Source organism: Pseudophryne corroboree, chromosome 11 (assembly GCF_028390025.1).
Source record: "Pseudophryne corroboree isolate aPseCor3 chromosome 11, aPseCor3.hap2, whole genome shotgun sequence".
NCBI classification, from domain to species: domain Eukaryota; kingdom Metazoa; phylum Chordata; class Amphibia; order Anura; family Myobatrachidae; genus Pseudophryne; species Pseudophryne corroboree.
In genome coordinates, this window is record NC_086454.1 from 24,742,025 (window position 1) to 24,754,481 (window position 12,457).

Genomic DNA, 12,457 nt, shown 5'->3' on the forward strand with positions numbered 1-12,457 from the left:
AAGTTTGTGTTCACATGAAAGCACTAATTGCACGATGTTAGATAAACTATAGAAGAATCACAATAATGACTCAGGACTGCATGGAGATTACAGATCAGTTTCCATCGGTTACACACGGATCTGTGCCCGGACATTTCTTAAGAACGTTAGTCAGAGATTACAGCTCACAGACAGTCAGGTTGTGTCCACTTTACCAATGCACAACCAGAAACGTATGGTACACCCGAGGGGGGTCATCGTGTTAAAAATGATAACTACTGCTGCGACCAGGATTGGTGATAATGTCGGCACTGGTTATATATACACCATTAGCTTTTAAGACCCCCCATAGTGAGTAATGGCAATAATACTAGAGGGTGCTTTTTTAATATGAATGCTGATTGTTAGAAACACAGATATAGTAATACAGTCCAGTGTCGCACTTACCCATCATAAGTCTGTCTTTATCTTTACAATCAGGCGTGTTCCACGGATTAACGCAGGATGCCCACGGTAAGGTGTACACCAAAGAGGCGAAGAGATAGAAGATGGTGTAACACATGATGATGTTGTAGTATACGGCTATTAGCACAGATATAATCAGCATAGCAATACCGCAGCCTGGTGGGAAACGGAGACACCAATGAAACAATGTATTCCAAAATTCCCACAAACACTGTTTTCTCATTAACAGACGTAATACTGCAAAGCGCGTTACATATTAATCACACAGAATAGAGAAAAACATTGAAGCTTTTTTGTCTTTTGTCATATTACCTGTAATAACATTTCTCTACATTATTATAGATAAATATAGAAAGATGACACAAAATAGAGAATACACAGGTGCTTCTAGAAGTTAAAGAGGGAATAAACCTGACGTATGTCTGTTATGCTTTGTCATGATATACAGTCATTTGGAAGTTGTACTTTACACACTGATATATTTCTTTGAACGTCCACAACACATTACAAGGGTCTGAGTTGGTGATACGGAAAACTTGTCTTTCCCTTTTACTGTTTTAATTATTTATCTATAAAGGTTAGACGACATTGTGACCAGTATGAGGCCGATTAATGTAGAAATGTGCTGCATCCCCGAGATCAGCATTCCTTATTACTGTATATTGAGGCAGAACATTTTGTTCTGGGGCATTTAACAAGTGCCAGCGGCGTGCCATTCCAATATTCAAATAGAGAAGCCACACTAACTGCCACCCCAAATGCTGCAAAACATCGCCGCCCGGGACTCGCCGGCAGTAGGTGTGGCTCTTCTATTTGAATTTTGGACTGCGCTGTAGCCCCACTTCTGGAGCCGTCACTGTGTAATATATGCAGGAGCTGCAGCCGCTGACAACTGCTCATGCCCAGAGGTGGATTTAGACTTTATGGAGCCTTAAGCAAGACACCGATTTGGGGTTCCCCCTCCCACAAACAATCAATAATGCTGACCAGGGCTGTAAGGAAGGGTGTGCGGGCGGTGCGGCTGCCCTGGGTGGGACAGCCTGGGGGCAGTTCCAGCTGTACCTTCCCTCAGCTGTAGGCTGCCCCTCCTCCGGCTCACGCACTGTGTGGGAAGAGACTCCCCTAGTGCTGTGGGAGTTAGCTGCTGCTTGAAGCATCTATAAGAGATCCCCCCCCCAACCCCTGGGGCGATTACTAACGATGGTGTGAGCAACGTCCAGGGGGTGGGTGAAGCACAGGGCTATTACGGTGCTGCCACTGACAGCCTGCTGGGGCCCAGAAGTTTTCAGCTAGCCCAGCGCAATCAGAAACGCCCACGAGTGGGAATACTCCCTGTTGTTCGGCATGCCGACCATCGGGCTGTTCACCGTTTGGGATCCCGGCGTCAGTATAGTCTCCAGACCACCAGTCACATGACCGTATCCCAATCATAGAGAGTGCTGGGGCACATACTTGTTCATCTGCCTAATTGCATAGTTCTCTGCACATAGTTATGGTGGGGATCCTGGTTTGAACCCCTGGACAAGTGTTATCTATACAGTAGTCATTTTCCACCCGCCTGATTGATGACATTGGTAATTTTCTCATCATACGCTTGGTCACGTGGTGGCTCAGCTGAATGGTTACCGGTTGTCCTGCTGCTGCTGATGATGATGATGATGATGATGATGGAAATCCTGGTTTGAATCTCTGAGCAGGCAGCTGAATACTTTCAGAGTTGCTTTCACATGACACAGGGCACCCTGAACTAGTGGATGATGGTCGGTATCCTCAGTCAGGTGTCTTCTAAGTAAGTTGGATGTTGCACTGTGTTTGTTATTTATTCTTAAAGTGCAACATCAATACCAAAGGATGACCTTCTGCAGGATTATATACCAGAACTATTATGGTATATAATCCTGCAGAATTATGGTGTCAATTTTCGCAGACGATACCAAATTGTGTAAGGTTATAAATACGGAGGGAGATGCTGAGTCTCTTCAGAATGACTTAACTAAACTGGAAGCATGGGCAGCAAAATGGAGAATGAGATTCAACACAGACAAGTGTAAGGTAATGCACTGTGGGGGCAAGACCAAAAATTACACCTACATACTAAATGGGGTAATATTAGGGGATTCTGTACTGGAAAAAGACTTAGGGATTCACATAGATAGCAAATTAAGCAGCAGTACCCAAAGTAGGAGTGCAGCAAAGGAGGGTAATAAGATATTAGCATGCATAAAACGGGGAATTGATGCTAGGGACGATAGTATTATACTCCCATTATATAAATCACTAGTGAGGCCACATCTTGAATACTGTGTACAATTTTGGGGACCATATTACAAAAAGGATATCCTGGAGCTAGAAAAGGTTCAGAGGTGGGCGACCAAACTAATCAAGGGCATGGAGACGCTGGAATACGAGGAAAGGCTTGCAAGGCTTGGCATGTTTACATTGGAAAAGAGGAGACTAAGAGGGGACATGATCAACATCTACAAATATATAAGGGGTCAATACACAGAGCTTGGGAGGGACCTGTTTTCTATAAGATCAGCACAGAGGACAAGTGGTCACTCGCTTAGGTTAGAGGAGAGGAGTTTCTGCACATTGAGGCGAAAAGGTTTTTTCACAGTAAGGACAATACGTGTTTGGAATACACTGCCTGAGAGAGTAGTAACAGCTGACTCAGTCAACACCTTTAAGAATGGGTTAGATAAATTCCTATTGGATAAAGATATTCAGGGTTATGGTGCATAGGCACGCATTATAGTTACTATAACTAGCCCTAACATAAAAATAACTAGTCCTATAATAAGACCGCATAGGAGACCACAAATAGGTTGAACTCGATGGACAATTGTCTTTTTCAACCTTAGTTACTATGTTAAAACCTACTTTCTGTCACAGGCGGTCTCCCTACTAACTGGGGGCATTTTGTCAGTGTCATCCATTTGCCATGTTAGGAAATACCAGTAAAGCCACTATGCCTGGCAAGTTTGAGCAGAGACTCTACCTTTACTGTCCCCTAGAGCAGTTTGCTGCTAGCCCATGGAGCTGACCTATGCCTTGGGAAGAGCCAACAACTCACCAGCCAGCATCCAAGGTACCAAAAGAACTGTATATGTACCTGAAACTCCATCATTGCTACCAACCATGCAGCATACCAGGCAATGCTGCAGAGATCTGCCTGCAGAAGGCACAAGCCAGCCCATCACACCAGAGGGAAAGACACGTAATAACCAGGCACGCTATGGTCCCCCGCATCCACAACCACACTCAGAGCAGACAAGTAGCACCACCACCAAAGATAGGAGCCACAGGACTAACAGCTCCCCCCATGCCAACAATCATCCCATGTAACATGCAATCAACGTTACATCTCCTCTGTCAGAAATCAGCCCCCCCCCTCCCCCCCCCCCCCACATCCACTGTACAAAGAAGGAGAATGGAGATATTGGTTAGGGTCATCACAATATTGCAACATCAAGGTACTAAACAAAAACCCACCTGAATGTTGGAGCCACTGCATCCACCACCGCCAGGTTATACACGGACTGCACTATCCCAGGAGCTTCCAACAAGATGATTTTCCTCAATATTATTATTTACTTTTGTGAAAACATAAATCCCATGGGCGGGATGAAGTCCAAGTTTGGCGGCTATGCGAGATGCCAGATGAACTTGGACGTTTTTTAAAGTGGCAATCTTGTACAAGGTATGGTTTAGCCCCTTTATGATTGCCCCTTTACAAAACAAATCTATCAAAATGAATTCATTAGAATAATAACCCTATATAATAATAATAATAATAATAATTATAATTATTATTATTATTAACATGTATGTCCAATATTTTAATTAGCTATAATATGTTGTAACAGGGTCAGGGGAACAGGTGCCATCTCCTAGGCTAGGTGGCTGTGTGCAGCAGCTGAGAGATCACACATGTCGTCCTGCGCAAACTATACATAGAATAGTCCTAACTTACTAACAAAAACAATACAAGATGTTTTTACAAGGCACAGCTCACTGGATTTCAAGAGCAGGTTTCTCTCACAGAGACTCCATAGTCTCTCCTTTTCTCCAAGCAGTGTGAGAGAGCAAAAAATCAGACTGACAGCCTTTTTAACACACCCATACACCTGAAAGCCCTAATTAGCCTTCTGTGAGGCTAAAGCGCAAAGACCCAAAATGGGCCTAAATGGATGGAGAACCTGCCCTCTTTTCTCACATTCAACCCCAGGACCCTTATCCGGTTCTTACCAAAAGCTCTCAGCAGAACCAACACAATATTCCTGGGGTTTTAAAACACATAGGTAGGAAACCAGGGGGCAAATATATCCTGCCTTCCACCACTATTCCAGTGATCTTGTCACACATATTCCCCCCCATTTTGACCTAGGGGGTGGAACACTTGTAGCACCTAAACAGAAGATGCGAGACAATGCATATGCATTGGCTAGTTGTGCCCCGGGTCTATGTTCCACAGTAAATGTAAAGTCCTGCAAGGCTAAAAACCACCTTATTACTCTTGCGTTCTACCCTTTATTTACATAAATCCATTTTAACAGAGCATGATCAGTCACTAGTTTAAACCGTTTGCCCAAAAGGTAATACTTCAAGGTGTCAAATGCCCATTTAATGGCCTAAGCCTCATTTTCATTAATAGTGTATCTCTTCTCATGTTCATTAAGTTTTCTACTTAAATACAGTGTGGGGTGCTCCTCCTTATCTTTGTTTTGGGACAATACAGCACCTACCCATACCTCTGAGCCATCCATCTGAACCACAAATTCTTTAGAAAAGTCTGGTGTTATTAACACCGGTTGTGTACATAATGCAGCATTTAATGCCTGAAATGCTTTTTCTACCTCAGTTTTTCATTTTACCATATCTGATTGTTTAACTTTTGTAAGGTCTGATAAAGGAACTGCAGTGGTAGCAAAATAAGGAATAAACCCTCCGTAATACCTGGTGATCCCCAAGAAGGTGCTCACTTGTTTTTTATTTACCGGACAGGGCCAGTTTTGGATAGCCCCAATTTTGTTTAGTTGGGTCTTAATAAGACTCTACGTATAGTAAACCCAAAGTTTTTCACTCTTCCATCACTAAGCAGCATTTCTTTGGGTTGGCTCTTAGCTCTGCCTTTCTGATTGATTCCAACACCGCTTGTACCCTCACTAAGTTGAACTCCCAGTCTAGACTGTGGATTACTACATCAGCAACATAGGCAGCTGCATACAACCTGTATGGCTTCATAATTCTATCCAGTGCCCATTGGAAGGTTGCTGGGGCCCCATGGAACCCAAAAGGCAACATCCTGTACTGAAACTGCCCTTCTGGAACAGAGAAAGCTGTTTTTTCTTTCATGTCGGATAATGGAACCTGCCAGTAACCTTTTGTCAGGTCCAGTGTGGTGAGATATCTGTCTGTTCCTAGTCTTTCTATCAACTCATCCACACAGGGCATGGGGTACGCATCAAACTTGGATGCTGCATTTAACTTACAAAAATCATTGCAGACGCGAAGGCTACCATCTGGTTTTGGAATTAGAACTATGGAGCTGGACCTTTCACTGTTAGACTCCTCAATGACACCAAGATCTAGGATATTCGTAATTTCTTTAGAGACAGCCTCTCGCTGTGCTTCAGGAATTTGATATGGCTTTATGTTGACCTTCAACCCTGGTTCTGTGACTATGTCATGTTTTATTATGTCTGTTCACCCGGGCAGCACTGAGAACACAGCCCCGTTTGTAATGAGGAATTTTTTTGCCGACCATGTTTCTGACACCTTTACCACGGGAACAGTAACTGAAGTTACTGGTGGGCAAGGTTCAGCTGACAGGGCTACCCAATCCTTCCAAGCTTTAATTAGGTTATCATGATAAATTTGTTCAGGATTCCTTTTGTCTGTTTGGTATTCTTTATAGTTAACCTCCTTCACTTTCTCCCTGATCTCAAACAGTCCTTGCCATTTATCCAAAAACTTGCTTTCCACTGTGTATCAAAACAAAAACTCTATCCCCATGGGCAAATGTACGTACCCAGGTATTCCTATGATATACTCTCTGTTGAGTTTGTTGCACCTGCTCCATATGTTCCTTGACTATGGGCACCATGGCCGCAGTCCTGTCCTGCATCTTCAATACATGTTCAGTTACAGTTTTATAGGGTGTGGGCTGCCTTTCCCATGTCCATTTAGTAACATTTAGCAGCCCTTTGGGATGTCTCCTATGCAACAGATCAAAAGGAGAGAATCCTGTAGAAGACAGAGGTATATCTCTAATTGCCAACATCAAATATGGCAATAAGGAATCCCAATTTTCCCATCCTTATCAACAACCTTTTGCGGGATACTTTTCAAGGTTTTGTTGAACCTCTCTACCAACCCATCCGTTTGGGGATGATAAACTGAAGTTTTCAAGTAAGAAACTTGAAAGAATATGTATAATTTTTTCATAATTCTAGACATAAAAGAGGTACCTTTGTTAAAATTTCTTCTGACATTTCCACCACGCTAAAAACATGCACCAGCTCTCTAGCTATTGTTTTGTTGACATATTAGGCAAAGGGATTGCCTCAGGATATCGAGTAGCATAACCCACTATTACAAGAACATACTACAGACCTTAACAAGGGCCCAACCAGATCCATGGCTTTTCTGTCAAACGGGACCTCTATAACAGGCATGGGCAATAGGGGTGCTTTTCAAATCTGGTCTGGGAGCATGATAATGGCACTCGATGCAGGAAGAACAATATTCAGACACATCTTTATATACCCCAAGCCAAAAGAAGCACTGCAAAATCCTCTCAGTGGTCTTTTCAGCCCCTAAGTGTCCTGCTGTGATGTGACCATGAGCTAGATCCAACACGGTTCTCCTATTTGACTGGGGAACCACGAGCTGTTCTATCACATCCTCACCCCTTTTTGTCACTTGGTACAAGAGTTTGTTGTGGAGGGCCATGTGTGGGTACGTAAGCCTGTTATCAGGATCTGCTTGTTCCCCATTGATAACTTTCACATTTTCTCTGGCTCTTCTCAATGTGGTGTTCCTTAACTGTTCTTGTACAAACACATCCTTTTTCATTTCAAGATGAGGCATATTTTCAGCACCATCTACAGCTTCTCCTGGAAGAGGCACCTCATTTTGTTCCTAATTGTCTACTACTTCCCCAGCCATGCTAGCAAAGGTCAATGGTCTGATGGTGTCGAGGTCACACCTGTGGCCAGCAAATCAACAGGAGGGTCTACTGGCTCTATTCCATTCACACATGTGACCATATGGGATTCCCATAATTTCCAAAAATGGGAAAGTCGTTCCCTATTATAGCATCATGTACTAAGGAATATCCCATGTTAACAATAGCTGAACAAAAAATATGTCTCAATATTCCCTTCAGCAGTATTATAACGGCAGGTGTCACCATGTATTAAAGTTACACCAACAATTGGAATTTAAACATTTACCAACCTATCTTTCACAAGGCTAATTAAACTTTCCAAGTCTAACAATGCCTCTTCGTGATTACCTCCCAGCCAAAGGTGCAACAGTACAGTTTAATCTGGCAAAGTAAGACATTCTGCGACATTCAAAGACAGCATCACATTGCATGGGTTCTTGAACAACTGAGAAATTAGCAACAACATATCCTAGCACACATTACCACACCTAAAACATTTAATCACATTACTGTCAAGTCTTTTAGGTGGCTAAGACCTTAGGGGACCCACTGGCTCGTCTTTGGACTGATTGCTCACAGTCTCTTCACTTTTGAGTTCTAACTGCCCAGGAACCTTTTCCCACAGAACCAGGTTTTACAAAAGCGTGCTGTCATGGATCTAGGGGTCACTGCGGTATAGCCAGTAGTTCCTCTGCCACCAAATACCTTTCCACCAGCTGGTCAGATGTCGAGGGATTCCCATGGCTCACTCACTTGCGCAAAGCCACAGACAGGGACCTCAAATAATGGTCCATGTCAACTCTTTATACCATCTGTGGGCCAGTTAATGTCTCTCGTTGTAACCATTTTTTGGTCAGGTGGATGAGGTCGTGTATGTGTGAGCGAGGAGGTTTGTTCATGAAGTACACCAAGTGATGCACATGTTGTGCTCAAACCAACAAGATAATTCCCAGGTGAGTCAGAATTTCTGTTTTAAGTTTTCATAGTCCAAAGCATCTGCAGTTCTAAATCAAAATAAGATTTTTGAGGCTCATCTGAGAGAAGGGGTGAACAGCAGGCCGGCCCACTGTCTTTTAAGCCAACTCTCCTGCTCGACTGTCCTCTCAAACGTGGTAAGATACACCTCCACATCCACAGTCTCTGTCATTGAAATGACTAGCCCGTATGGAGATGGAACTGGTTGGGACATTTGGGGTAACATTTCCAGGTCGTGCTGCAAGGTGCTGAACCACCTCTTTAAGAATCTCACGGTCCTTGTGTTGTTGCTTCCCTATCTCCTCAACCTCCAATTAATGTTGCCTGGTGGCTTCTTGCTGGTCCCTGGTGGTTTCCTAATGTGCTGCTGTCACTTATAGCAAGGCCTTAATTATGTCCTCCATGTTGTCTGGTTTTTCCAGAAATCTTGTAACCACTTTCACCAAGGACATGTATCAGTACTGGTTTCCAAAAAGGTTAGGTCTGGTCCTTTAACTGTACAGGTTTCCACAATCATGCAGGCAAAGCACCACTTGGATTTGCTTTTTGTGTGAGGCACCACATCTGTAAAAAAAAAGCCTCTGCAGAGTATTGCACTTGCAGTTTAATACTCTGTGCCAAATCTTTAGCTTCAGTCCAGGCAAACACAGACCTACTTTCTGCAGGGCTCTCCAAGCTGCTTCTTCTCCCTTTACTTATGCGCAGACCATGCAAGCTAATGCTCCACCACGTTTTAATGGGCTCAGTGGAACAGGTACCATCTCCTGGGGTAGATGGCAGGATGAGAGATCACACAAGTCTGTGGGTTTGGTGCAACTGGCCTAATCAGTTTTATTGTGCAGAAGAATAGAAATAGACATTAAAATAAATACCCTACTGTCTGATGCTAATTATGCACAGGATAATTCTAACTCACTAAAAAAAACAAAAAAACAATACAATAATTTTTTACCAGGCACAGCTCACTGGATTTCTCTAATAGAGACTCCATAGTCTCTCCTTTTCCCCAAGCAGTGTGAGAAAGCAATGATCAGGCTGACAACCTTTTAACGCATCCATACAGCGGAAAACCCTAATTAGCCTACTGTGAGGCTAAAAGCCCAAAGACCCAAACTGGACCTAAATGGATGGAGAACCCACCCTCTCTTCTCACACCCAACCCCAGGACCCTTTTCTGGTTCCTACCAAAAACTCTCAGCAGAACCAACACAATATTCCTGATGTCTGAAAACACATAGGTAAGAAACCTGGGGCAAATATATCCTGCCTTCCACCACTATCCCAGTGATTTTGTCACAATATAAATTAATAAACCATCCAAAGTAATACAAAAAGTGATAGCTAGAGAGATAAATGTATATAGTGTAATCTATTATGATACAGTAAAAAATGTGAATTATATAAATGTATATAAATATTTAATAATAAATACTATATTGATATGCGATATCAGTGAAAGTAAATATCCATATAAAAGTGATATAACATTAAATGAATACAAATAATACAACCTAATTAAAGTGATACAACCAACACACGTGAATTAAGACACTTCTATATTATACACTGTATATTTTTATATAATACTAATAATGAAATAAGTCCATCAAATTATGGAAATTATTAGATATATAATAATACCAAATAAATAAAATGTATAAATTACTCAAAATTAAAAAAAACCATTAATTAATGTAGTGGCATTCCAATATGTAACACATACCGTAGGGGAACATATGTCTTTACACACATGCCCCCTAAGAATAAGGTTAAACCTAATCATCAATTTAAAAAGGCTCCATAGTGGATATGTTCATTTAATTCATGTGGTTGTAAGCCATCAACTAAGAACGTCCATTGGCTTTCTCGCCTCAACAATTCCTGTGTTACATTGCCACCCCTTATTTCCGAAAGTATCTTTTCTATTCCAAAGATAGAAAGATCATTAGGACTGCTGGACCGGTATTCGTAAAAGTGTCTGTCTACATATCACTTTTAGAATTCCTAATAGAACTTACGTGTTCTAACATCCTCTATGTCCCATCAGCTATAAGGTGGGAGAGGGTACGGTGTACCGGCTACCAACTTATTAATGCTACGCCATACCACCTTACTTGCACCACTGTTCCTAGCACACATATAAGGATGAGTACATTTAATCTAGAACACAGGTAAGAGAACATACTGTAAATCTAGAACACAGATAAGAAAGAACATATAAGAAAGAAGATGTGCAATCCAGAACACAGGTAAGAGAACATACTGTACATCTAGAACTCAGATAAGAAAGAACATATAAGAAAGAAGATGTGCAATCTAAAACACAGGTAAGAGAATGCACAGGTAATCTAGAACTCTAATAACACACTTCTCCAGGGATTATAACAATGTGCTTACTGAACTTGAGCCTTTGTAATCCTCTGAACAAAGAGAAAAATGATAATAAACTGCAATTTACATGGAGTAAAATTGAGGTTCTTAGCATAAATTTTTGCAAAAAATATGGTCCCACCTACCATGGCAGTGAGACCTCATCAGATAAGAGGATTTCTCTACCAAGATTTTGCATTGCAGACCTTTTCACCTTGTGCATGCACAATGGAGTACATGAGGTAGAAGGTAAAACTTCACCGTTCATCACCGAAGAGGTGGTTATTCACACCAAACCTCTGATAGGTGCAATATTGATAAACTGGGACAAAAACGCATTCTGTTTTGCTGCAATGACAAGCGCTGATACAGAATGTGTCATAAGCAGAAGTAGTCATGTTGTCAACAATTAAATGGTGGCAGTCAAAATGTTGACATCATTATGTTGAATGCCATAATGTCTACATTAAAATATCAACACCCAGCATGTCAACAATTTGAAAATGTCAACGCGTAAAGTGTCTACACAGTGTCACAGAGTTGGGGTAAGGGCAAGAGATAGGGTTGGGGTCGGGATAAGGGTTGGAAGTGGGGAAAGGGTAAGGGTTAGAGTTGGGGCTAGGCTTAAAATTGGGTATCGACATTACAGATGAGTCCTAGTTCACCTATTTAGCTTATCATAGCAAACATGTATGAGCCAGCTTATGGCCCTTACTCTTACTAAAGAAGCTTCGGGAGATCATATGTAATCTACAGAAGAAAAAGGATATTTTGTGTTATCTACAGAAGCTATGTAATCGGAAGATAAAGGAGATCATGTGTATCTACTGAAGAGGAGAACATGTGTATCTACTGAAGATAAGGGAGATCATATATCATCGTCACTTTCATCAAGCAGGAGAACAGAGTGGCCTGGCAAGCATACACTGAGCCCCTAAATTCACCCAAAGCAGCCTTGGTGTAAACTATAACGGCCTGTGATCATCAGGGCCATTAAAAGCTAAATGGGGCCAAGTACTGGGCGGTGTTCAAATCTGGGTGGCAGCCCTCTTTGGAGAAAATATAATATACTCCCCTCCTCCAAGCAGCGAGCTTACATGTAATGTACGAAATATGAGGGAGATCACATGTAATGTACAGAAGATGAGTGGGATCACATGTAATGTACAGAAGATGAGTGGGATCACTTGTAATGTACAGAAGACAAGGGGGATCACATGTAATGTACAGAAGACGAGTGGGATCACATGTAATGTACAGTAGACAAGGGAGATCAGATGTAATGTACAGAAGACGAGTGGGATCACATGTAATGTACAGAAGATGAGTGGGATCACATGTAATGTACAGAAGACAAGGGAGATCACATATAATGTACAGAAGACGAGGGAGATCACATGTAGTGTACAAAAGACAAGGAAGATCACATGTAATGTACAGAAGACGAGGGAGATCACATGTAATGTACGGAATATGAGGGATATCACATGTAATGTA

At 42.0% G+C, this 12,457-nt stretch overlaps 1 protein-coding gene across 1 annotated transcript in view; it reads right to left on the reverse strand.

Annotated features, from left to right (window-relative positions):
* The window catches only part of SLC6A5 (solute carrier family 6 member 5), a 180,187-nt gene that overhangs the window by 121,294 nt on the left and 46,436 nt on the right, over positions 1-12,457 (reverse strand). Inside the window, exon 5 of the mRNA XM_063944158.1 lies at positions 427-600. Coding sequence (XP_063800228.1) covers positions 427-600 — 174 coding nt within the window. The remainder of the gene's footprint in view (positions 1-426; positions 601-12,457) is intronic.